Below are 26,661 nucleotides of genomic sequence, written 5' to 3' on the forward strand. Positions count from 1 at the left end.
CATCCCCTCACGTCAACCCAGCACCCAAGGGCTCCAGCGAGCTCCCGCACTCCCCATCCACCCTCCAGGAACTCTCATCCAAGGGCCCCCAACTAGAGTTTAGTGGAGGCCCAGCAGGAAGTGCTGACCCTGCCCGCCCCAAGCTCATGGGGGCTCAGCCTGAGGCTGAGGCCCCCTGGCCGGATCCTTCATTCCACAATGGGTCCCAGGACTCCAGGAGGGGCTTTAGGCAGCTTTGGGTGCTGGGAATGCCTGGAGGTTGCCCAGGGAGGTGCCCAGGCTTGGCAGGGGCCCCCAGCATCTGAACATGCAGCCAGAGATCACTGCTGGCTCACAGGCCCCAGGGTCAGAGGGACAGACCAAGCCTCCGTCCCCCCAGGAACTGTTCAGTGAACCCCAGCCCCAGATGTCCAGGGGCGCTATGTCCAGCCAGAGAGCCTACCTGTCCCCGCAGGGGACATCCTAGCGGTTGTCTCCTGGGTGGGGGTGCACAGGGGCCCTGGGACCCCAAGAAAGCAGAGCTCAGGCGTCTCTCCGGGGAGCTTCGATTTTGAGGAGGCAGCCTGGGTCCTATCAGGCCCTCCCTGGGTTGCACTGGGGACAGACATGCTGATATGTTAAGTGTCCCCCTTCACTGCCAGGTCCCTCCTGGACTTGCCCAGCAGGCCTCCTCCCAGTCTCCTGAGAGACTTGGGGGTGCAGCCCATCCTGAGAGCCCCCTGAACAGGACTTCCTCTCTTGGAAGAGGGGTGAGGAGCCACCTGCAGAGGCTGCCAGCCCCAGCCTGGCTCAGGGAGAAGCAGAGTGCGGACTGCGGCTGGGTGCCAGGCTCTGGGTCTGCTCGGTGGACCCTCCCCGCCCAGGCTGAGCAGGGCCTGTTCCCGTCATGGTTCCGCTGAGAGGGGGATGCAACCTCACTCGCAAGAGGAGACGCATCGCCTGGGGGATCCAGAAGGGCTCGCCCACGTGCACAGTCAGGAAGACGGTGCAGGGCGTCACTGCTGCTCCCAGGGCCGGTGGCTGCCCTCTCCAGGCCTCAGTCGACCGTCTGTGACGCACCATCACACGTTGATCTCTAAGTTCTTTGAAAAATGCTTTTTAAAAAGTCATCGTTTATGACGGGCGGTCAAGGGGAACAGTGGCCTGCGTGCTGCCCCTGCCTGGTGTCGGCCAGCAAGGCGTGGCTCCTGCTGGAGTGAGGCCAGCCCCTCCCCAGGTGTCGCCGCTCAGGTGGACGGCTTCACCCAGGGCGTCCCCAGGTCTCAGGAGAAATGCGTCCAGCAACAGCATTCCTTACTCTCTGCAGCAACAGGGCCTGCACTCCTGTTTCCAGGGAAACACAGCCCTCAGCGTCGCGGTTGCCACAGCAACGCCATGGGCTCCGTTGGCCACGCAGTCTGGGCACGCAGGCTCTGGAGGACTCAGTCACCACCCAGGTGTGGGCCAGCACACTGAGAGAGGTCCTAGCCGGGCCAGGGTCCGAGGAGGAGACTCTCCTGGAAGCCAAGCGCCAGCTCTCTCCAGGGTCCAGTGCTTGGGCCCACCATGAGCTCTGCTTCCAGTGAACCTGGCGACAGAACCGACGCCGAGCAGCCCCAGTTGGGGCTGGACACCGTGATCCAGGTCAGTGGGGTGGCCGCCCTCCCTGCGCCTTCCCGAGAGGAGGTCCCGAGGGCACTCTGGGAGGGATGCTGCCCAGAGAGGAGGCAGCTTCCAGGAGCATGTTCCACAGTCCCCCGTGTGCGGCACAGCGTGCATTCGCACACACTTGGGCACTTGCACGCACGCACGCTTGTGCATGCACGAGGGCCACCTGGCCTCAGACGAGAGCCTGGGAAGGACCAGATGCAGGGCCCAGCCTGCTGCTCCTGTTGCATGAGCTCGGCGGTCAGCCTCTCCCAGGGCCTCGGGCACGCAGCCTGCACGCTGTGGGCGGGAGGGACAGACCACCCTCCGGTGACGCTCATTCACCACTCCCTTTGTGGCGAGGCGTGGGGGCCGGCGGGGCTTCCCTAGAGAGGTGCTACCATCACTGCCCGCTATGGGGAGGCTTATCCCCACTATCTGTTCTGCCAGTTCCAGAAACTCTGGTCCTGTGTGTCTTCTTAGCAGCCACCTCCATAACAGCAACAACGACAATGACCGGGAATTATCCCGATGTCCCTCTCCCCTCCATGTCTACTGCCCAGTACCAGCCACTGCCCAATCCCACGACCCCACCCCTGAGCCCTCACACACCCTGCCTGCCCCTGCACGGCGTCACCTGGCTCCGGCCACCACAGCCAGGGAGTCCCACCTCTGTCTGATTCCTCTGGGATCCTGGTGAACCTGAGACGGACCAGCTCAGTTGTTTATTAACCCAGCTCCTGGAACCTCGAAACTATGCCGTAGGGGTTGACACAGCCCTGCATAAACAGTGCGAGTAGCCTGAGAGAGCAATTGCCCACAGTTGGTGCCAGGCAACTCGGTAACACGGTAGAGTTGTCGTGTCCACATGCACACACACGCTCACGCAAGGACAGACGTGATGCGGCAGGTGACACAGCAGGACAAAAGGGGTGCCCCTGGGGTGCTCACCTGGAGTTCAGCCAGCTCTCTGTCCAGCTCTGGTTCCAAGAGCTGGGCTGGGGAAGACGGATGGGGAGGGAGGGCTGGCACACTACAGTTTACAAGGCACTTCCAGCTGCACACCCCACTGGACCCTCGCGTTGGCCCTGGGAGAGCTTCATCATCCCCTTTGGTTTGGGGAAACTGAGGCTTGAGGGTTGAAGCAAGTCGCTTGTAGCTACTGGCTGGTTTGAGGGAGAAACCCAGGCTGAGGCTGACACCCAGCTCTGGGCATGGGTGCTTGGCAAACACGGCTGAGAGATGCCTCTGCCTGCCCCCAAGTTCCCACTGTCTCTGGGACACGTCACCTGACAGCAGCACAGAGCCCTGGCGAGGCCTGCTCTGCCTGCCCAGCCAATACCTGTCACTTGCGCTGCAGTGATTGAGATCTCAGTGCAATTACAGCCGCGTGCACAGGCAGCAGGCAGGCGCCACGTGATGCCCAGATAGGCCATCCAGACTAGGCAGCAAGGCTGTGGGCGCCCTCCAGCTACAGACGGGAAACTGGGGGCCTTGAGGGTGGGGAGCCTCCCGCATGACCAGGAGTGGAGGCTCCAGACACTGAGCATGCTCCACGCACCTGGAGAAGCCTCCCCTGACATCCCTCTCCCTGCGGCCACAACTGCTGTCCCCTCTTCTGCTCCCCCACTCCCCAGCAACCTGTGCACAGCATCCCAGAATGCCACCCCCCAGAGGGAGAGTTGAGGTAACAGGGAGGTTTGGAAACAGGCCCTTCACCTCTGTCCCTGCGGTGATTTGGGGTTGGGGGTGCAAGGACCCCTGAAATCACACACGAAATGGGGGACGTACTTGTGACTGCCTCACGGGGAGGGGCCCTGACCTTGCTAGAGTCTCTGAGGGTCCACACCCAGAGCAGACGGAGGGCGGCCCGTGCACAGGGTCCTGGGTGGGGAAGAGTCCGGATGCTGGACTCAGGCACGTTAACAGCTGCGGGACGTCCAGACTCTATTTCTTTGGGGTTGAGACTTGATTAACAGTATTTTTCTAGGAATTTGTCCATTATATCTAAATTTTCAACTTTACTGGCAAAAGTGTTCAGAATATCTTCTTACCGCCTGCTTAACGTCTACAGGGTCTTCAGTAGGGTGACCAGCTGTCACTGTTTGCTGGGGGGCTTCACACAGGGGCTTCCCAGGACTCAAGACTCTCAGAGCTAAATCCGAGGAAGTCCTGGGCCACTCAGGGGTGACCCGGTCTCCCTGAGTGACATCCCCCCGTTTTTTTCTGATTCTGGTCGTTTATTGGTCCTCTTCAGACATTTTTATCTTCTATTTCGCTAGTTTGTGTATTTGTTATTTCCTTGCTTTTAACACCTTTGGGGTTTGCTCGTCCAGTTCTTTGAGATGTGTGCTTAGCTCATTGATTTTCCACCTTTTTAAAAATACTTTTTTCACTTTTTAAATTGTGGTAAAATACCCATAACATAAATCAACCATTTTAAACATCTCCAAGTACGGCTTGGTGGCATTAAGGACATTCGCATTGTCCTGCAACCGTCACCACCGTCCACCTCCAGAACCTTTTCATCTTCCCAAACTGAGACTCTGTCCCCCGTCCCTCTCCTCCAGCCCTGGCGCCCACTGTCCCACTTCCCGTCTCCATGAGTGTGACCCCTCTAGGGACCGTGTGTGGGTGGAATCACACAGCGTCCCTCCTTCTGTGTCTGGCTTCACTCGGCGTCATGTCCCCCAGGTTCACCATGTGGCAGCAGGGTCAGGATCTCCTGCCTGAGGCTGAATAATATTCTGATGTGTGGATGGACCGGCTTTTGTTTATCCACTCCTCTGCCAGTGGACACTTGGGTGGCTTCCACCCATGGCTGTCGTGAGCGATGCTGCTGTGAACACGGGTGTGCACGTGTCTCTCCGCGCCTCTGCTGTCAGCCCTTCTGGGGGCACACCCACAAGGGGCGTTGCTGGGCCTCACGGTGACCCCAGGCGTAAGGTCTGAGGAGCTGCCTCACTGTTCCCATGGCGGCCACACCGGTTTCTGTGTTTACATTCCACTTCCTTCTCTGTTTGACGCACGCGTTTCCCTCTAAGCAAGACTCGGGCTGTATGAACTGTTTCTACTCCTGACACTTCTGACACCAAATGTGTGGGTTTTCCTGACACCGGCGGATGTCCTGCAGTTCAACTCCCTTCTGACACGAACTGCTCAGAGCTGGTGCGCCCTACGGGTGGAGGGCTCAGTCCCACAGGCCACCCTCCTTCAAGGGCCGGTCACACATCCTGGGCCTCCCGCACCTCTGACTGACCGGCTGTGAACAGGGCTTCTCCGACTCCTCACGTCTGACAATTTGCTAGAATGGCTCACAGAACCCAGGAAGCCACTTTACTTACTTGATGACCTGTTTATTATAAAGGACACGACTTGGGAACAGCCAGGTGGAAGAGACGCACAGGGCGAGGCGTGGGGGAGGGGCTCAGGGCGTCTACCAAGCCAGGCGCTCTCCCAAGCCTGTCGTTTAGGGGGTTCCATTGCATACAACTGATACAATCACTGGCCTTGGTGATTAACACAGTCGCCTCCCTGGAGGCCAGCATCTGTGGCTGCACGTTCCACCCTCTAATCGTGCCTTGGTGGTTCTGGGTCCCCAGCCATCAGTCATCTCATTAGCATACAAAAGATGCAGGGGTCCAAGGGTCTGAGCATGCATGGCCCACCAGGACAGGAGCTGTGAAGGGTCTGGGAGTGGCCGGGCACAGCGCCGCTCACGAGAGCCCCACGCTGCTCGTGTGCAGGCCAGAGAGGGAAGCTTTGGCCCGTCCCCAAATCTCCCCCAGCAAAGCTAGGGTTACTGTGACAAGCAGACAGGCCACATCCTCTGCTCAGGAACAATCAGGCCCACGTTCCTCACCAGAACGTTCTTGGCCTTCACAGTCCTGCTGCAGCCTCCCCCCGGCCTGCTCACCCTGTCACGGCGCCCTCCTCCCCAGGCCCCAAGCAGGCTGCGTTGCCACAACACCATTCAGCCGCCATCTGGGCCTGCGCACCCACGTGTGGGTGCCATGTCTGTGCTCTCTGGCTGTTGGACTCATACTGATCCCGCCTGCCACCTCCCCCAGGAAGCCTGTGTGGGCACAGGACACAGCAGCAAACCAGACAGACAGGGTCCTCGCCCTCCGGAGCATTCCTTGTAATGAGTCACTTTGCAGTTAGTGCCCACACCTTCGGCAGTTCCGGCTGGGTTTTCAGTCATTCGAGTAGTGAGGTGTGTCCGAGCCCGGTGTGCCCAGCACCGTGCCGGCCTGGGGCGTGCAGGTGAACAAGAGTTGCCTCCCCTCCTCTGCAGTCCCCGCTTCAGTGCCCGGCCCGGCTCGCCTGTGGCAGCACCCTAGATTTATTGTCAGTTGAGGAACCAACGCCACCCCCGAGAAGCACGTTCCTGCTCCTGGGGTGAAAACCAAGGCCCCAGAGTGGGCTCAACAAGCACAGAGACCCAAACGGAGAAGGTGCTGAAGCCGAGCATCTCGGAGGTCAGGCTTTACCCCAGACGCAGAGAAGCCCTTTTTCCTAAGGACGTGGAGCCTGGCGGCAGGGCTCCCGGGCCCAGGGTCCTCTGTAGCAGGCCAAGCCGGGAAGGACAGCCAGCAGACAAACAGTGGCCGGACTTGGCTGGAGGCCCTGTCCTCAAGTGTGTTCCTCAACTGTGCCTGCTCCCGGCGAGGCCCAAACCCTGCCCCCTGGGGATGCAGGGAGGGCCCGCAGCAAGGCTGGGCTCGGGCCGGCGAGGAGGGTGCCCGCCTGGGGCCACCTCTGTTCCTTTGCAGTCTGCTCGGGTTAGGGGCGGGGGCACCTGCAGACAAGAGAAGTCTGGATCCTCCAGTCGCTGGGAAGGTTCAACAGTAACCCCCATCTCAGGCATTTGGGGGCCCAAGGGTGGGTCCCAGTCCTAACACTGCCACTGGTGAGCAGGTGACCTCCAGCAAGTCCCGACGTCACCCAGCCTCCCCATCCTCGCCCGTAAGGTGGAGGCGGGAAGTCTGCGATTCAGGTCAAGATGACGGCGGGAAGACGCTTGCTAGCAGCAAACGTCCGTGAGCTTGGCCACCCTGCCTCACTGGCACTGTCGCAGGCCATTGCCATTTAGTACCCTTCCTCATTCCTGCAGTGCCCCTCACAGCCGCACGGTGGCACCATCGGAGCCTGACAGCCCCTCTCACCTGCCCCTCAGCTGCTCCTGCCGCAGGAGGCCGGGGCCTGGGGTTGTGTCACCCAGTGGACACCCCTCCCCCACGGTGACTTTGGACAAGGTTTGGGTGCCCTTCCCTGCCCCGCCCTGGGCTGGGCTGGACCCACCTCGGTCCCCCCAGAGGTCTCCCTAACTTGGAACCCAGGTGTGGGGAGCCTCGCCGCTCTCCGTCCCAGAAGTCGCTGGCTTCCTCCACAAATGCACTCTCCTGCCCCGCAGGGACCAGGACACAGGGTGTCTGCACCCCCGGCCCTGAGCAGCCCGCCCAGGGTTGTGACCCTCGCCACGAGTGCGGGGTGGGAGTGGCGCTGCTGGTTCTGTGTGTTTTTCAATTTCTGCCTTACCAGGGCCCCTTTAGTCTCTGCGTCCCCACAGCCCCTGACACATGAAGACCCCTGTGGGTCTTCAAAGGAGCAGGCCAGTGCTGCTGGGGCTGTGAGAGGGTCCCAGGGGAGTCCCGCCCTGACGCGTCACCCAGGTGGGCAGGGGGCTCCGTGAGACAGGGCAGGTGGCCCGGCTCAGCGTGGGTCAGTGGGAAAGAGCAGGCCCACGACCCTCCCTCCCGTGCTGGGGTCCCGGGGTGCAGGGTGCTGCACTCACCCGTCGGGACCACCATCTGCACCTGCCAGCTCCTGCTGTCCCAACTCCGGTCCCCAGCTGAGCCCCAACCTTGGAGCCCAGAGCACCCCAGCATTTTTTCATCCCTCAGATACCAACTGAGCCCCGCTCCCAGCCAGGTGCCCTTCTAGGTGCTGTGAACCAGGGTGATGAGGCCAACCCAGGCCCTCCCAAGGAGCCAACCCCACCGGTGGGTTCTCAGGCAGCTGCTCAAGCAGGAAGGGGCAACAGGGGTGGCGGGTCCGCCGAGGGCTGGGAGGGGGCCAGTGCCCCTCGGGATCTGGGCTCTGTGGGCCCCTGACCTTCCCTAACTCGGATAACTTTGCTGGCGGCCAGGTGTCTAGATTCCCCTCCAGGACTTATGACCCCCGATGGTCTGGGAGGAGCAATGGAAGGGTCACGCCCAGGTGCAGGGGTGTGGCCTGCAGATGAGGCCTGGAGCCCCCCATGCCCTCCCTGCAGCTGGAGACTGTCCATGTGGCTGGTCCTTCTGGGTGGAGTATGGGCCTGTGGGGTGGGCACTGGCTCCACCCCTCCCACCACCTGAGAGCTGGAGTCGTGTTCTGGCCTCAGTTTCCCCACTGCAGCATGGGGTAGGACGAGGCAATCTCTGGGCCCACCTTCCCAGGATCTGTGGGCCAAGATCCAGAATGGGGAGGCGGACGAGGGGAGAGAGCCCAGCAGCAGCCCAGGAACCCCCACCCCCACCCCCGAGCCCCCCGGCAAATGCAAAGGTACAGGCCTGGGGCCCCTGGGTCCACAGGAGGATCCTGAGTCAAGTGGGAGGTGGGGGAGGTAGGGAGGTGGTTTGCCTCCAGCTGAGATTCCAGTAGCTCCCATGGGGGGTCTCAGCCTGTGCCAGGTCTCCCTCCTGCCCTGTTCAGCTGCCCACAGCTCCAGAGCAACACTCAGCCCAGACACAGCCCCAAACTCCACCCCCACGGGGCTGCAGCCCAGGCTCTGGGGCCCAGGAGCACCTGGATTACCAGCCCCCCCATCATTTTCATAGATGGAGACATGAGATTCAGCAGGGCAGGTGACACGTCCAGGGTCAGCACATTGGCATAGCAGGAACCCCAGCCCAGTTCTTTCAGAGGGGAGTCCTGCTCTGATCCTGGGGAGGACGAAGTACCAGGGAGCCCACGTTCCTCCAAGGTGAGGCTGTCCCCTCCACATAGCCACGCGGGGGTGGAGCAGCAGTGATGACCTGCGGGCTGTCCCCACTGGGTCTCACACACAGACCCCTTCATTCCAGGATCTGGCTCCAGACAGGGACTGTGACCTCCCTGGGTCTTTAGTGCAGGTTGAGCTGAGGAGGACACCCCAAGCAGAAAGAAGGGACATGGCTGGGCTCAGCTGTGGGTCTGGGGTCTTTTGGGAAACTGATGTCCTGCCCTGGTGTCCCCTCCAACCTGCTGGGGCTCCCCACAAACCCTTCTGCAAGTCTCTATTTGGACTGCTGGTCACAGCAGGGCGCTGCCCCCCGCAGATCCCTGGGCTGGGAAACAGGCTGTCCAGGAAGGACCCACCAGGAGGGGCAGGGGGCGACCTGCCTGGACTGCAGTGCCACAGGTGGCAGCACGGAATGTCTGGGTGGGACCTGGGGGGAGTGGGGACACAGGGCTGGGGAGCAGGTGGCTGAGACCTTGGGTCAGGACTCGAGTCCGCCTGGGAAGGAGGCCGTGTGCAGTGGGGTCTGAAGCCAGCAGCCCCCTCCTCTCAGCTCTCTCCACCTCCCCTACGGGCCCCCGCCCCGCCCCCTCCAGTTGTTTGGGGGCGCTGCCCTCACACCCCACAGTCCCCCCCGGGGAGGGGCCAGTAGGCAGGAGGGGGGAGGGACAGGCCACCAGGGTGCACACCGCCTCTGCACCCCCGCCCGCGTCCCCCTCCGGCTCCAGCTGGGCCGCGGCCCATCGCAGGCACCCGGCCACAGCTGGAACCCATTACGCCCCAGCGCCTCTCGGGACGTCTCGGCTAATAAGTGACCCTCTGTAAATGTTAGGAATGAGTCAAGTTTATGCAGCGCTGCTGCTTTCCCGTTAGCGGGTGGCGCCACCGATGCCCGGGGGACCGCAGGGGGCGGGCGCTGCCGTGGCGGGAGGCCGGGGGCAGAGTCCTTCCCGGCCTAGCAGGGAGCCCGCCCCAAGCTGAGTCGGGCTCGACTGTCTCTGATCAAGGGGTCTGGGTTCTTCTTGCCCCCCAACTGAACCTCAGTTTCCCCTTGTGTTTTCCCCAAAATACCAGGTTCAGGGTCGGCAGTGGCTGAGTCTGAGTCCCCTCCAGCCCATCTCCTCTCCTAAGACAGGAGAGGCCGCTGGTGGTCTTGACACCGGGGTCCTCGCTTGGAGGGGGGGTAACAGGCACATCTTCCCCTCCCCCCACCCCAGCTTCTGCTCCAGAGCAAGGCAGTTCACCTCGCACCCCTCTGGGGGAAATGTGGGGCGAAGGCACCGCCCCAAGACCTCCCAGGCAACGGAAACACAAACCCCACAGGTGGGAAGGGAGGCCCCTGCCTGAAGGAGGACAGGTTAACCCAGGACCTGGGCTCAGGCTCCCCGGCGAGGGCTGCACCTGGCTGGCAGTGCTGTTGGGGATCAGAAAGGGGCCTCTCGGTGTCGTGCGGAACCCGGTGCCTCTGCAGTCTGCTGCAGCCCAGGAGAGGGGCCAGCAGTTCAGGGGTCCAGGTGGAGGAGGAGGCCTGTGTCCAGGGAGCACCGGGGATGGGCAGGACACACAACATGGCTGGGTCAGCGGGAGGGACCGGTGACAATGGCAGGGGCGAGGTGCACCCAGGAAGCCTCCCACCCATCAGAGCCAGGGCCAGTCTCAACACAGACAGCATCTTCAGGGAGGGCAGGGGGAAGATGGGAGGTAGGACCCTGGGCGGGGAGGAGGACTTGGGGAGTCACAAGATGGGGAGCACGTTGTGGCTCTGGGGGCTGCAGGGAGAGGGGCCTCCAGTAGTGGCCTGGGAGCCAGAGGGGGAGTGTCTGGGGCTGTGGGAGGAGGGGACGGGAGGACTCTGGTTTGCTGCCCCTTTGGGAGTGGACATTATCTCTCAGGATGCCCTGGCAAGCACCCAGTCACCCTTCAGTATTTAATCCACTGCCTTAAATTTGGAAATCCTTCATGCAGCAGGGCAGTGGGCAGTGTGGACTGTCCTTATGCCCGCGATCCTGTCTTGCCTGGCCCTCTCGTGTCTGGAAGTTTCCTGCTAGTTTGGAATGGACCAGCCTCATGTCTGGCATTCATGGGACCCTAAACATCTTCCCCATAGTCAGTGCAGGGCACAGGCTCTAGAGGCCCAGCCAGGCCGACCCCCAGCTGTGCCCCTCCCGGCAAATTGCCACTTAGAGCCCAAGACCAATCTCCAGCCACCCAGGACCCCCGAATTTCCTGTTCACTTCAGGCCTCCTGGGGTCTCTTCCCTGCAGCTCAGCTGCTCAGTCCCCTCCCAGGAAGGAAGGCATCCTCAGTGTCCTCCCACCACCCCTGTCACGGCAGCCCTCCAAGGGGCGCCCAAGAGAGACACATCCCAGACTTACTCCCAGAACCCAGCAGGAGCGGGAGGAGAGGTCTCTGCCGACCCTGCTTGTCCTCAGATCCCCAGATGTGCAGCCCAGGCCCGTGCATGCCCCTCCCGATGCACAGGGCCTTCTTCAGCGGGGTGGGCAACTGCAGCAGTGAAGGACGGTTGAGCCTCGGTCCTTCCAGCTGTCACCAGCACCTCCCCCACACCAGGTGCTGGGACCACTGGGTGGGGCTCAGGGCCCAGCTCCCCACCTTACTCTGCAAACAAGCTGTGGGCTACCTGCTCCAGGTGGGCAGGGAGGTTTGGGTTTCCTCACCGCAGGCCAGAGGTAAAGTCCCTGCCTCCCAGCATCCCTAGAGGAAGGCCAAGGTCACTCAGCCCAGCAGTCAGCCCCGCCCCGCACAGAGATGGAGCAGGGTCACAGGTGGGCCCGGTGCTGACCTCGGCTGGGTGTTCTCCCACATGCGTCCCTTCCCTCCATTTCCTCATGGTCACTCGCAGCAGTGCCAGGGGATGGGAGCGATCCCACTTTATGGGTGGGGAAACCAAGGCACAAGCCTCGGGTGATCCACCCAGCCTCACTGGGTCCTCTCCAGGGCACTTTGCAGCCCTGGGGTAACCCTGCAGTAGCTCCCACCAACTCCAGCGGGCTCAGGTGGGGTGCCTGGCAGCTGTCCAGGGGGTGCCAGTCCCAGGTGTCTTGGGTGTCTTTCAGAGGCTGGAGGACACCATCCTGAGTCCCACAGCCAGCAGAGAAGACCGGGCACTGACTGTGCGTGGGGAAGGCCGGCAGGCCTCGCCCACCCCTGTGCCTGCCCGCATTCGGGAGATCGTGACCGGCAGCCTGGGCGAGGACCCACCCCAAGGTGAAGGGAGGGGGGGTGGCTGGGTCACCAGGGGGCTGCAGGGCAGTCGACCGAGCCCCGCTGCAGAGAGCACCCCCCGGCCCTGAGCGTGGCCTCCATCCCCCACCCCGCAGGCCCCCAAGCACCGTCTCCTCCTCGGTGTGCTTTGCAGCTGAGGCACTGGCTCTGAGGGCTCTGTCCTGGCACCCAGGCCACACGGCAGTCAGGCCATCAGGCCCAGTGTGTGCTCGTGTGTCCCCTGCGCATGGGTCCCAGTCCCCTTTCTGTAGTGAAGGTCTGTCAGCCTTCTGAAGGGACCGTAACTCAGCGTGTACGTGTAGGGAGGGAACCCCGCTGTGCACTTAGAAAAGCGAGGTTCCATTTCACGGAAGCCACCGGTCTCTCTGCTCCTCAGATGGGGTGGGGACCTGCACGCTCTGCTTGATTGGTGTGGGGGTTGGTCTGCACATGGGTCTGTATTTGGGTTAAAGATGTCGACAAAAGGCAGGAGCTGGTGAGATGCCCATTAACGAGGACTCACCTCCCCACCTCCGGGTCCTCAGGTCAGAGCTGGGACCCCTCCCAGGAGACTGGGGCAGGCTCAGCAGGGGAAACCCAGGAGCCAGCCCAGGGTTCCCCCTCGGAGGTGGGTGCGTGCTGAGGTGGGGTGGGGCCCCAATCTGGCTCCCAGGCTGACCCTGGGCACGGTGCCTGCAGGGGTGCGGGAGCCAGCAGCCGCCACGGCCCGCGTGCAGGAGGAGAACCAGCTCCTGCAGGAGGAGCTGTCCCGGCTGCAGGACCTGCTGGCCCAGGCGGGCGCTGATCGGGACGAGGTGGCCAGCAGGTACCACGTGCTCAGCGAGCAGGTGAGTGTGTGGGGCTGGTGCGTGGCAGGCCAGTGGGCAGCAGCCTGGCCCTCGGTGGGTGTTGTACCTGTGGGGACCAGGAAAGAGTGTGTCAGCCCACAGTTTGGATGTGGACAAGAGGGGTGGGGAAACAGGCCAGGGTGGGGGCAGAGCAGGACAGGGGCCCAGGCCTTCGTCTGCCCCAAGGAGTCCCCTAGGTCTCACAGCCAGGCTCAGGCTCCGACTTGTCCCCCACCTCCCTGGTACTCCTGTGGGGTGGCCTGGTCAGTCCTGACCCATTGTCTCCCATGCTGAGCCCAGTGTCAGTGCAAAGCCAGCACCTTCTGAAGAGAGGAGGAAAACCAGGCAGAAGAGATTGACCCCAAGCCCCTAGACAGAGCCTGTAGAGAAACAGTCCATTCCCAGCCCCCAGCCCCTCCCTGACAACGGAGGCTTGGGGGCGCCTCTCGGGACCCAGAGCACAGGGGAAGAGGGAGAGGCCAGGGGCTGTGAGCTCGAGCGACAGGCTTATTTAGTCATAATAAAGTGTGGGCCTGAGGAGAGCCTCCCTTTGAGCAGATGGGGAAACTGAGGCAGAAAGGTGAAGGAACCATAGTACGGGGAGCTCAGAGCCCTTGCTGTGCCTGGCCCAGCCCCAGCCCACACTGTATTCAGAGCCTACCCTGTGATCTATGTGGTAGGACAGATGACCCACTTTCCAGATGAGGAAACTGAGGCTCAGAGAGGGCTGGTGCTCACTCAGCATCCCCCTCCAGGTCTGCCATGCCCCGTTCTCAACGTCACCCTCCCCCACGCCCAGGAGCTCCTCAGGGCAGGACACGAGGGCCGGCTGCATCCTGATTCTGATCAGGGGCCCGGGGCATCCGGGTGAGCCCCAGCCCCGCCCGCTCTTCCTGTGCGCTCTGGGCTGTGCGGCCAGGCCTCAGGGGTGAGCATCTTCCTAGCACAGGGTGGGGAGATGTTGGGAACAGGCCGGTGGGAATAGAAGCCACAGAAATCCTGCCGACAGATCAGTAACCCGAGTGAGTCAGATCTGAACTCGCAGACTCGCAGCTCAGCACACGCGCTGGCTCCTGCAGGCATCTCAGCACAGGCGCTCCATGTGGGTGCCAGGAGGGGCCAGACCTGCCCCAAGTTACTCCCAGGCAGGCAGGCGGGTGGGGCGGCAGGCTTGGTGACCAGCATGCCTGGTTGTGGGCGTCTCTCCCCCGCCTCCTGCTCTGCGGGGTCCCCCCAACCCCTCCCGTCCCACCCTGCGGGTGGCTGAGGGGGCTGCTCAGCTGCCCCAGGCCTCCTGCTCCTCCCTAACCACTGGGCCTTCCTTCACCCTGACTTCCTTCACCCCGGGTCAGGTCTTGGTATGGCCCTGGATGGAAGACTCTGGACGTGGCCTCCTCTGCTCAGCCTCGGGCCGCTGGGACTGACTCCCCCTCCCCAGACACCCTGGGGCTCCGCTTTGGGGGGTGGGTGTGCCCCGTCCCCTGCTGGATGAGGGGCCAAGAGGGAGGTGGGAGTGCAGGCAGGAGGCCCAGGCTGGAAGGGGGACCCCACGCTCACTCACTCTCAAGAGCGTGTGGCCCAGAGATTAATCTGCAACTCTCCACCCTGAGCTGTGTGACAGAACAGAGCCCTGAGGCCTCCTCTCCTACCCTGACAGCTGGGCAGTCTCAGCAGCTGGGGCAGTGGGGACTCAGTTTACCTTCCTGTAAGGGGCTCCCGAGCCCTCCCACCCACTGGGTCCACCACACTCACGCTGGAATCACAGGCATGTGTGGTCAGCCCAGCTCACCTCCTGCCACCCCCACGCTGGCCACACGCACTTGGGCCAGGGGCAAGGTGTGGACAGACGCCCGTCTGGCCCTCGGTGCAGAGGGGCCTGAGCCTCACCAGACTCAACCCTGACCCTGCTATGGGGCCACGGGGAGCCCTCTTTTCCACCCCAGGGTGGGCTTTGTGCCAAAGATGCCCCTGCTCCTGGCCAGCGGGTTCAGGAGCAGCCAGACCAGGTGGACTAACACTCCTGTCCAGCTACAGGCCCAGCTGGAGACCACCGAGGCTCGGCTGCGGAGGTCGGAGCTGGAGCACAGCACAGACCTGGAGGAGGCCCTCGGCTGTCTGGAGGCCGCGGAGCAGCGGTGAGGGGGTGGGCAGTCAGGGCTGCGGGAAGTGCGGCTGTCCCCTGAGAGGCAGCAGACCCCACCCAGCCTTGGACTATTGGCCACCGCTTCCCAAAGTGCCTCTAAGTTGAATTTGCCTGTGGGAGTCATTGCAGGCTTTGGTGGGCAGGGGAGGGGCCTAAAGAGGGGGAGCTGGGGGCGAGGACCTACTCGCTGTGGCCTCAAGCAGAGCTGGGTGCACGCTGCTCACCCTCTCGCTCGCAGCGGGACCCTGGTTTCCCACCCCTTGGGGCCAGGGCTGAGTGGAAAAACAAGGGCAAGGCCAGTCGCGACAGTCCAGGTGCCCACCCGACCAGGCTCTGCTGTGCACGAGGCATGGTTATCATGCGCCACCCCATTTCACAAGCCAGGAGGTGGCTCGGAGCAGAGGGGCTGCCGCGAGCAGCGGTGAATGAGGGGGCTCGTGCCCGGTCTCCCTGCCCGTGGCATCACCCCCGCCATGTCAGCTACCCACCGTGCTACCCGCCATGTCAGCACCGCTCACGAGTGAAGGAGAGAGAGAGAGGGACACACCCCCACCTGTAACTGAGCAGCACCACCGCTAGGACACTGGCGGCGACTGGGCTGCCACTCACGCCTTGACTCGGCATCTGGGTCTCCCCACCCCACATGCCCACAGCCTAGAGATGGTGCTGACTGAGGGGGTTCTGCCCACCTAGGGAAGTGGAGGTTTGCGGGCTGTGGGCAGCCTCACCAGGCACAGATGCCATCATGGGGATCCTTGGTCCTGTTCTCCCGAGTGTGCCACCCCAGGACCCTGACACCTGCCGAGGCTGGTGCTCAGGCCATTACTGCAGGCAGGGCCAACCCCAGCTGTCCCTGGCCCCCAGTTGGCCCAGCCAGCCCTGGGGTGCCCTTTTCCCGCTCTCCTTCACACCCCAGCCCTGACTGCCAGGTGCTTTTGGCTTTGAGCCTCTCTGACTTCATGGTCAGGGGCTCTTCTGTTCATCGTTGGCAAGTGTGTGCCACACTCCGGCTCTCCCAGTAGTCACCCCAGCCCCCTAGCAGTAGCCCCAGCATCCCCAACTCTAATCCAGCCCCCAGCAGTAACCCAGCACCCCAGTTCCCCCGGCCCCATGACCCATCTCCTGGGAGGAAAGGGCCCTCTGCAGGGCAGATGGGAGGGGCTGAGTCCCTGGGGCGGGTGACCCATTTGTGGGATCCATCCCATACTTGGCTCATCCTCAGGGAATCTGGAAAAGGAAGACAGGTCCTGAGAAGCACTTTGCAAACCGGTTTTGAGGGGGTAAAACAACCCAGGCAGAGGCCGATGCCTGAGGAGCAAAGAGGAGCAGAGAATGACCCCCGTGTGGGGCTCATTAGAAGGAGGTCCACCAGCTCCACGGGTTTGGGGTCCGTCACCACAGCGCAAGCAGACCTGCTCCCGTAGTTCAGGAGAGGCTGCTTCCGCCCTGCCAGGGCTCGCCTGACTCCTCTCCCCACCCCCTCTGGTGTTCCTGCATGTCTCGCGGGTGGAGGAGTGGGCCAGGGTTATGGGGGCAGAGCCAGGAGAGCATGGGGGGGAGGGAGGGCAGGGGTCCCAGGAAGGAAGGAGGGTGCAGAGGTGGCACCTGGGAGAGCCACCCTGGTGGGGCCCACTGCAGGAGGTTGGCACTGCTCAGGGGCAGAGGACTTCAGGGCTCCATTTCCGCCTCTGACACAGGGGTCACCTGGGACTCTGAGTGCCTCCCTAAGGAGAGGCCACCCACCCATGACCACACCACTGTGGCTTCTGTCCCTCCAGGAGCATTGGCTTCTCCCAGGTGAACACGCTGCTGCGGGAGCAGCTGGAGCACATGCAGAAGGCCAACGACACACTGGCCCAGGAGCTGGCCAGGATGGCGGGCAGCATGCTCCTCCTGCAGGGCAAGCTGGAGCTGCGTGAGGCACAGCACTGGGCTGAGAGAGAGGTGCTGCCCCATCCTCACCCACCCAGCAGCCGCTGCCTGTTTGGATGCCTGGGGCTGGTGGTGGTGGGAGGGACCAGAGGGGATGTGCTGACCCCTCATGTGGGACTTCCGGCATGAGACATGTGAGACACATCACATCCCACACCACTGCCTGATCCACACGCTCCTATGGCCGGGTGGTCACATGGTAGCCACAGGCGTGAGAACTGATGCTCTGGAAGGAGACAGTCCCCTGAGTTCATGTGGCATTTGTTTACCAAGGGTCTTTACGTCCCCCTAGCTTGAAACATATTCTCACTGTTGATAGTTGTTTTCTCTCAGCTCCTTGAAGTCTCTCTTTCTCTGTCTCCTGGCTTCCCTGTAGCTGTTGAGAGGTCAGCTTCCCATGTCCTTGACTCTGACTGCTCCTTGTAAAGGTCGTTTGTCCTCTCGCTCTGGCTGCATTTAAGATCTCTGCTTTGACTTTGGTGTTCTGCAGCTTTACTGTGATGGGTCTTTTTGTCTATCCTGCTTAGGCTTCATCAAGCTTCTGTGTCTTTCATTATATATATATATATATTTTTTTGTCTTTTTCCGTGTCCGGCAACGGATCGCAACCCTCAGTGTCGCGCCCGTACCGGACCAGGACTGGCAACGGGATCGCAACCCTCAGTGTTGCTCCCGCACCTCGCTCAGCCAGTGAGCGGGAACCGGTCTGTATGTGGGATCCAAACCCTTGGCGGGAGCGCCACCAGGCCGGCCCTGTGTCTTTCATTATTTTGGAAAGTAGCCACCGTTTCTTTACACGTTGCCTGTGCTCAGTGTCTCTCTCCTGCAGATGTAAGCTCGTCATCTCACGCCATCTGCCACGCTCTCAACTGTCCATAGTTTCTTTTGTTTTATCACCCTGTTCTATACTTTAGATAATTTTTTCAAATCTACCTTCCTGTTCATCAATTTTCTCTTCTGATGTCTAATCTCTGTTAAATCTGCCTACTCAGCTTAAATTTCACATCTAAGAGTTCTGTTTGATTATTTGCAACATATCTTACTCAACTCATCCTTTCAAACCTCTCACATACTTGTTGGCGTATGTTAAAAGCAGTCATTTTGTAGTCTGTGTCTGATATTCAATGATCTGAAGTTTCTCAAAGTCTGATTCTATTGACTCTGCTGGCTCCTGATCACAGTTCTTTGTTTCCTTGTGTCTTTGGCGATTTTTTATTTTTTAACTGTGAGCTGCTTGTTTTCTAAAACTTCTAAAACTTTGTGAGCATTCCCTGAAAACTGGAGTGAATGTAGTATTTTCTAGAAGGATTTTCACTTCCTTCTGAGGGGCGCCTGGGGCTGTAACAGTCTTTGGGGCCACATTTGAAGTTAATTTCCAGCTTCATTCTTTTGAGACCACCCAACTTCTGTGGATTCAGGCTCCAAACTGTGTGGAATCTGACTTGTGGTTCCAAATCTACGGGGAAGATTTCTTTCCTCTATTCAACTCCAACATTCTAGACAAGCAGTTTTCCTTACAGTCTCCTGCAGGGTGCGTGCGTGTGTGTGTGTGTGTGCAACTGTGTGGAGTGTGTGCGTGTGTGCATGTGCAAATGTGAGTATGTGTGTATGTACAGGTGTGTATATGCATAAGTGTGGTGTGTGTGTATATATGTGTGAATGTGTGTGGTGTGTGTGATTGTGGTTTGTGTATGTGAGTGTACTCTGTGTATGCAGATGTAGTGTGAGTGTGGTGTGTGTATGAGTATGGTGTATATGGGTCAATGTGTGGGGGTATGTGTGAGTATGGTGTGTGTGTATGTGTGTGTAATTGTGATCTGTGTATGTGTGTGTGAGGTGCATGAATGTGTGTGGGTGTGCAAGTGTGGTGTGTCTGTGTTTTAGTCCGTTTTGTGTTGCTATAACAGAAACACCTGAGACTGGGTAACTTACAAAGGAAAGGTTTATTTGGCTTACGATTCTGGGACAGCTGCACCTGGCACAGGCCTCAGGCTGCTTCTGCTCATGGAAGAAAGTGGCAGGCAGCCGGCAGGTACAAGCAGATCACATGGTAAGAGGAAGCAAGAGAGAGAAGTTGCAGGGTCTTTTAAACAACCAGCTCTTGCAGGAACTAATAGAGGAGAACTCACTCATTAATCCCCCCTCCCCCAGGGAGAGCATTAATCCATTCATGAGGGATCCGCCACCATGACTCAATCAGTTCCCAACACTGTCACATTGGGGATCAAATTTCCACATGAGTTTTGGAGGGGCAACACACCCAAACTCCATCAGTCTGTAATCGTGGTGTGTATGTGAGTATGGTGTGTGTGGTGTGTGTAGGCATGTGTGTAATGGTGGTGTGTGCATGTGAGTGACACACCCCACATACACCCCACATACATTCTCACACACATACATATACACACACCACCCACACTCACACGTACACACACCACCATTACACAAGTGTGCACGCACAGGCATACATACACACACCACATGCATTCACACAGCACAGTCACACACACTCATGCATACACACTCCACTATTAAACACACGTATATAAACTTAGCACACCTCACACATACTCACACATACACATACCACCATTACACATGTACCACACTCACACACACCCCACATGCATTCACACGCACATTCACATATACACACACCACCATCACACACACACCACACACAAACACACCCTGCACACACTCACACACCACACTCACACCACCCACATACGCACAACACACACATACATACACCACAATTACGCACACACCACACTCACACAGACCACACTCACATACACACCACACTCACACACAACAGTCACACACACACACACACCATATACATTCGGCATGTGTGTTTGAGTACGGTGTGTGTGAGTGCAGTGTGTGTGAATGTGTGTGAGGTGTGAGTGTATGTGAGGGGTGCTGTGTATGTATGTGTGTACGTATGTGTGTGTAATGGTGGTGTGTGTGTATGTATGCATATGTAATGGTGGTAAAAGTATGTAAAGTGTGTGTGTGCATGTATATATGTGCGTGATGGTGTATCTGTGAGTGTGGATGTATGTACAGGTGTGTATATGTGTGTAATGATGTGTGTATATGTGTGTGTAATGGTGTGTGTATGTGTGTGACTGTATATGTGAGTTTGTGTAATGTGTGCATGTATGTGTGTATGTGTGTGTGAGTGATGTGTGTGTATATGTGTGTAATGATGTGTGCATGTATGTGTGTATGTGTGAGTGTGTGAGTGATGTGTGAATGTGTATATATGTGTGTAATGATGTGCGCATGTATGTGTGTATGTGTGAGAGTGTGTGAGTGAATGTATGAGCGAGTGTGCATGTGTGTAATGATGTATGCGTGTATGTGTGTGTAATGGAGTGTGTGTAATGATGTGTGCATGTATGTGTGTGTGATGATGTGTTATATGTGTGTAATGATGTGTGCATGTATGTGTGTATGTGTGAGAGTGTGTGAGTGAATGTATGAGCGAGTGTGCATGTGTGTAATGATGTATGCGTGTATGTGTGTGTAGGAGTGAATGTGTGAGTATGTGTATGTGTGTGTAATGATGTGTGCATGTATGTGTGGGAGTGTGGGAGTGAATGTGTGAGTGTGTGTATGTGTGTAATGATGTGTGCATGTATGTGTGTGTGTGTGAGTGTGGGAGTGAATGTCTGAGTGTGTGTATGTGTGTGTAATGATGTGTGCATGTATGTGTGTATGTGTGGGAGTGAATGTGTGAGTGTGTGTATGTGTGTGTAATGATGTCTGCATGTATGTGCGTGTATGTGTGGGAGTGTGGGAGTGAATGTGTGAGTGTGTGTATGTGTGTGTGATGATGTGTGCATGTATGTGTGTGTATGTGTGTGAGTGTGGGAGTGAATGTGTGAGTGTGTGTATGTGTGTGTAATGATGTGTGCATATGTGTGTGAGTGTGTGAGTGTGGGAGTGAATGTGTGAGTGTGTGTATGTGTGTGTAATGATGTGTGCATGTATGTGTGTGAGTGTGTGAGTGTGGGAGTGAATGTGTGAGTGTGTGTATGTGTGTGTAATGATGTGTGCATGTATGTGTGTGAGTGTGTGAGTGTGGGAGTGAATGTGTGAGTGTGTGTATGTGTGTGTAATGATGTGTGCATGTATGTGTGTGAGTGTGTGAGTGTGGGAGTGAATGTGTGAGTGTGTGTATGTGTGTGTAATGATGTGTGCATGTATGTGTGTGAGTGTGTGAGTGTGGGAGTGAATGTGTGAGTGTGTGTATGTGTGTGTAATGATGTGTGCATGTATGTGTGTGAGTGTGTGAGTGTGGGAGTGAATGTGTGAGTGTGTGTATGTGTGTGTAATGATGTGTGCATGTATGTGTGTATGTGTGAGAGTGTGGGAGTGAGTGTGTGCGTGTGTGAATGCGTGGGGGTGTGTGCAGGGGTATCCAGTTCACGCCCTAGTCTGCTCACATCTAGCACACAGCACTGCGCCTGCAGCTCTTGGGCTATCCCCTTCATGTGTGAGGAGCTTCCTCCACACAGCACTTTGGTTGTGCCCTGGACTTTGCTCTCTGTCCCCTGAGTCCCTTTGGTCAAGGACACTGATGTTCAAATTTCTTGGTTTGGCAAGACATTGCCCAGGTCTCTCTCAGTTCCCTGACGTCACCAGTTCCTGGCCTGAGTGTCCTCTCTGCTGTGGCCAGCACAGCCTGGCATCCCAGCAGAAGAGTGAGGTCTGGACTGCGGCGTGTCTACCGGGCAGGCTGGTCCCGTTGCCGGGAACTGCGTCTCAGCCCTGCTCCCTCGGTGACCGCAGTCAGAGAGGAGGGGGCATGGCTGAAACTGCACCCGCCTCTGCTCACGGGCACGAAGTCACCTGCCCTGCGGAGGTCTGCAGCAGTGCCATCGGGTAGGGGGGTGCCCTTATCTGAAAACAGTGCTAAAGAACATCTGTGGGGCTGTGACGGGTGGGGGAAGACAGTGGGTGCTGGGAACCCTCGGGGTCCCAGCAGTCAGCACACAGAAGACAGCCCAGCGCGGACACTGAGATAGGAGCGTGGAGGCTCTGAGAGCCTTCTGGGCATCAGCCTGGAACTGCTGAGCACACACAGCCCCATCTCTTTCCTGCCCCCAGCCCAGCCCACCCCACACGCAGCCCTGCGGTGGCCTCTGGGTCCACCGTCCCAACCCCAATTCCTCCTGCCTTGCCTCAGCAGGAGGCTTCCCCATCTCCCCTGTAAACCGAGGGCTCCTCATGGTGGAGCCTTTTAGCTCCCTCTGTCTTCCCGACACCTTCGAGGTGCCAGGCCCACACCTGGACACCTACAGAGCCCTCGAGTGAGAGCCAAGGCCTGGGGACTGGAGGAGGAAAAAGCCTGTCCTCCCACCCTCTTCCCTCCGCCCTGGAGGCACAGCAGCTGAAGGCCACAGGCGATCACATGCCCCACAGGGAGACCAGGTCCTGGTCCTGGGAGTTCCAATCCCGAGCTGTTGTTAGAGCAGCCGGTGAGCCGCTCCTGATCAGCACACCTGCCCCTTGGTGGGCCATGGACCCCACCACGGCCCCCGACAGACGCAGGAGCTGTGGGGCACCCACCACCACTCACATGGGTGGCCCTGGTAGGAGCCAGGTATGGCCACGTACCCCCAGGGGTAGGAGCGGGGAGCCTAGGGGTCATTTGTCCGTGGGACATGGGAGCTTCAGGACCTGGTATGTGATACAGAGTCCACCTGCAGCCCCTATGGAGCCGGCCCAGCCTGGCAGCTGGGAGAGAGTGGGCTGGGGAAGGTGAACAGGTCCTGGCCTGAGGTGGACGTGGGCCTCTTGCTTACAGACTGGGCAGATGGGCCCAGCGCAGTCCCGGCAGCTCGTCCTCCTATGGAGACAGGCCGTGGCACTCCGGACGCATGTGGCCGAGCTGCGTGCAGCCACTGAGAGGTGAGAGCCAGTGCCCCACCTGCACCAGAGCACGCGCCTGGCCTCCAGTAGGGAGAGCAGAGGTGCACTTGGTGGGGACAGGGTGGACAGTGGGGGGAAGGACTGGTGGAGGGGCCTAGAAATGCAGGGATGAGGAGGCGTGTGTGGGGACACACCACGGGAAGGGGACATCTACCCGGTGGAGCTCCTGGGGTTGCCCAGATTAGCCCTTGAGGTACGTAGTTCCCCGTTTGCATGCTGAGAGACTGATGCTCCGAGGGCCTCGGTCTTGCTCAAAACTCCTACAGCTGGTCCAGCCTGGCCCCAGCCCCGGCTCACCCCTCCCCAGCTGTCCCCCCGGTATTTTCAATGCCATGTGGTGCGGGCTTCTCCTGAGGCTGGCTGGGGAGGAGTCACCCGTGGGGCCTCTCCCAGTGCGGCTTGGAGCCTGGTGGGCCGGTGTCCTGCAAGCAGGTCCCAAGACTCTGCTGTGGGTCCTGCCCTTGCTTCCCAGGGGTCTCGCTGACATGCGAGCAGATGCAGCCAGGACAGCCCGGCGCCTGCGTACGGCCTGCCTGAACCTCGACTCCAACCTGCGGCTGTCGGCCCGCAGCACAGCCGGCGCGCTGCAGCAGCTGCAGTCCAGGGCGGGGGAGACCCTGCAGCTGCGGGGCCGCTGGCACACGGAGCAGGTGGCGCTCCAGGCCAGGTGGGTGCAGAGTCGGGCAGGCACCCCCTTTCCAGTCTGCCGAGCAGCTTGGTCTCCAAGATAGAACCACCTCGCTCGTGTGTGGTTGGGGTCCTGATCTTCACCCAGCACTCTGACACCAGAGCGTTTCGTTGGCTGTCCCATGCCTGCAGCACGTTCCCCGGGGTGGGGGTGGGGGGCCCGAATCTCCTGGACGATCCCTACAGGTGAAAGGTACGATCTCCCTAACTTTGAGTATTCCAGAAAATGTCACAGCCATTGGACTGTTTTCTGCTGGATGGTTCCCAGATGTGGAATTTTAGGTCAAAATGCAGGAACGTGGTGGGAATTTGTCTCAAGTAAACGATTTAAGAATCTGAGGTAGGTGGGGGGGCTGGACCCCCTCCTGCACTGTGCTAATGAGACAAACGCCCCCTCTGGGGGGTCTGTGAGCCTCTCAGTAAGCACAGAAGGCCCCGGACACACAGCCCACACTGGGGCTCGGAAGTCTTGAGGGCAGCTCCAGCAGAAAATGGGGGTGCAGCTCCCCAGTGAAGGACTAACCTGCTGGCCATGGGGCGACTCCACGGAACCTGGCGTCCAGGGCTCACTTGGCCACAGACACCCCACCAGGCTGACGGGCACAAGCCCTCCCTACCCGCGGGGGGCAACCCCAAAGGAACAGGATGTGGGGGCCCAGGAGGGCCCAGTGCAGCCTGTGGGGGCAGCACCCCAGGGCCGGAGCCGAGTACTCTGGGGCCACAGGAAGGGAGACCCAGGTGCCGTGGGGAGCCAGGGACTTTAAAAAGAAGGGGGCTCCCAGGAAGAAAAGAACAGTAACACCAGTCAATGTTAGACCGATGGGGACAGAGGTGTTCTGGGCAGAGGGACCAGCCAGAGCAAAGACCTGGAGGTGAGCACCCCATCTGCTGTGCCACAAGGACGGACGCAGGGCCCTGGGCAGCCACTAGACATGAGGCTGCAGAGCTGAGTGGGGACAGCAGTGAAGGTTCTATAGCAGGAGAGGCCTGGGATCAGACCAGGGACTGAGGCCCGCTCAGACAGAGGTGTAGCCTCGCGTCAGCAGCGAGGTCAACGCCGGCACGTAGGCCGCACCACACAGAGCTGGACAGAGCCACAGCGTCCTCGGGGCGCCCGTGCTCTGGGCTCCACACTGCTCCCCAACACATCGCCCACCAACTTCTCCCCAGACTGTCCGAGCAAACACTGCTGGTGGAGAAGCTCATGGAGCAAAACAAGCAGAAGGACAGAACCATCGCTTCCCTCGGCATGGACGTTCAGAAGCTGGTCGGTGGGGCTGGGGAGCGGGCTGGCTGTGCAGTGGCGGGTGTCTGTCAGCCTCACTGAGGGGTCTCCCTGGCTGCAGGAATCCCGATGCAGCGGAAACCAGCTGCTGGTGGACGACTTGAGGAGCAAATGGACGTTCAGAAGCTGGTCGGTGGGGCTGGGGAGCGGGCTGGCTGTGCAGTGGCAGGTGTCTGTCAGCCTCACTGAGGGGTCTCCCCTGGCTGCAGGAATCCCGATGCAGCGGAAACCAGCTGCTGGTGGACGACTTGAGGAGCAAAGTCGAATCCCTGCAGCGCCTTTTGACCAGCATCACAAAGGTGTGGCCCGTCTTCCGCCATCTGGTGGTAAAGGCAGAGAAGCCCTGCAGGGCCTCACAGGCCCCCGGTCAGTCACAGCTCTGTGCTCTCTCCCCTCCATCCCTCCTCTCTGCACCTTGAAGGTGGCCCAGGCAGACACTGTGTGCCCAGAGCTGGTGTGGAGCAGCAGCTCTGAGGGTAAGGAAGCACAGACCTGCCTGAAGAGCCCCCCGCGGGCCACGTCCCTGCACCAGGGGCTGTCCCCACCATGGGCCCGCTCACCAGATGCCCTGGACCCCGCAATGCAGGCCGTGTGGGCAGCTATTGAGAGGCGGCAGCAGCGGGAACAGGTGGGTGGCAACAGCCCATGGGGCACCAAGGCAGAGATGCACTCTGGTCTCCCACGGGGGCAGAACCATGAAACTCAGCAGACCAGGGACTTGTCCCTGAGCCCCGCAGCCCCGAAGAGGCCTCCGGTCTTACGTGGGCCCTTTCTGAGGGGCTCACGCCCCCCAACCCTCAGCAGGAGCTGCACCTGCAGCTGGAGTCTGCCCAGGCGGCAGCGGCCAGGCTCCGGGAACAGCTGTCTGAGTGCCAGCGGGAGCTGCGGGCCTCGCAGAGGCTCCTGCAGGAGCAGGTGCAGGAGCAGGCTCGGGAGCGCGAGGACTTCCTGGGCCAGCTGGAGGCTCAGAGGCGCGAGGCGCAGCGCTGCCAGGCATCAGCCAAGCTCTTGGGAAGGTGACGGGAGCCCAGGCCGGAGCCAGCAGGGTGGGGCCAGGCAGGGGCAGCCCCAGGGCGAGGCAGTGGTAGGAAAGGGCCACACCTCCCAGACAAAAGTGCTCTTGGCTGGGCCACCTCCTCTCACCCACCCACCCCTCTGTCCACCCTGGGTGGTGGGACTGAGGAGCGTGTGGCATGAAGCCCCAGGGCCTATTTGAATCTTGACTGAGAGGCTCTGCAGGGCTTCCCGAAACCAAATCCATACGTGGCTCTGGGAAGCAGGTTGGATGTGGCCCAGGTGTGGGTCGGCAGGTCAGAAAAGCTTCCCTGCTTGGGAGCAGAGTCGACGCCCCACCCTGTCTCACCCCCACGGGCCCTTCCTGGTTGCTCCTCTAAGGGGGCTGCAGCGTGCTGGGTGCTGGGGCAGGACACAGACGATCCTGACCTTGAGAGGTGCGGGGGTGGGGGGACAGAGACGCCAGTGGATCAGTTCAGGCTCCTCCTTCCCCCATGTGTCCTGGGGCCACCCTGACCTCTGACCATCTGCTCCCAGGGAGAAGGCAGCTCTGGAGATGGTGGTGGAGGAGCTGAGAGGGAAGGCGGACATTTCGGATGCGGAGAAGCAGCGGCTGGAGGCCGTGAACTGGGAACTGCAGAGCAGCCTCCTGCTGTGGGCGGAGCAGAAGGCAGGGCTGGAGCTGCAGGGCCAGTGGGGCCTCAGGGAGCTGGAGAACAGGTGGGCTGGCAGGGGGACTGCCAGCAGGCGTGGGCCTGACGGGGCAGGCAGGGGTCCCTCGCAGGAGAGGCTGCATGCCTCAGGCCGTCGTGTCCCCTCCCTGGGCCTCAGTGTCCTCATCCACTAAGTGGGACAGTTTCCTCACCATCTCGTCCCCTGGGGTTCGGTGGACCTGAGGAGGCAGCAGGGCAAAGGGCTCTCCAGGCCCCTCCGCAGTCCGCGTAATAACTTCGTATAGCATACATTA

At 60.1% G+C, this 26,661-nt stretch overlaps 1 protein-coding gene across 1 annotated transcript in view; it reads left to right on the plus strand.

Annotated features, from left to right (window-relative positions):
- Positions 1-1,545: 1,545 nt before the first annotated feature.
- LOC103610766 (putative ciliary rootlet coiled-coil protein-like 3 protein) overlaps positions 1,546-26,661 on the plus strand; it is a 41,473-nt gene continuing 16,357 nt past the window's right edge. The window contains exons 1-11 of the mRNA XM_008594861.1: positions 1,546-1,623; positions 11,689-11,839; positions 12,536-12,684; positions 14,713-14,819; positions 16,606-16,771; positions 22,584-22,687; positions 23,181-23,375; positions 24,566-24,704; positions 25,102-25,308; positions 25,458-25,696; positions 26,232-26,414. Coding sequence (XP_008593083.1) covers positions 1,546-1,623; positions 11,689-11,839; positions 12,536-12,684; positions 14,713-14,819; positions 16,606-16,771; positions 22,584-22,687; positions 23,181-23,375; positions 24,566-24,704; positions 25,102-25,308; positions 25,458-25,696; positions 26,232-26,414 — 1,718 coding nt within the window. The remainder of the gene's footprint in view (positions 1,624-11,688; positions 11,840-12,535; positions 12,685-14,712; positions 14,820-16,605; positions 16,772-22,583; positions 22,688-23,180; positions 23,376-24,565; positions 24,705-25,101; positions 25,309-25,457; positions 25,697-26,231; positions 26,415-26,661) is intronic.

This window comes from Galeopterus variegatus, unplaced genomic scaffold (assembly GCF_000696425.1).
Source record: "Galeopterus variegatus unplaced genomic scaffold, G_variegatus-3.0.2 Scaffold11753, whole genome shotgun sequence".
Taxonomy (NCBI): domain Eukaryota; kingdom Metazoa; phylum Chordata; class Mammalia; order Dermoptera; family Cynocephalidae; genus Galeopterus; species Galeopterus variegatus.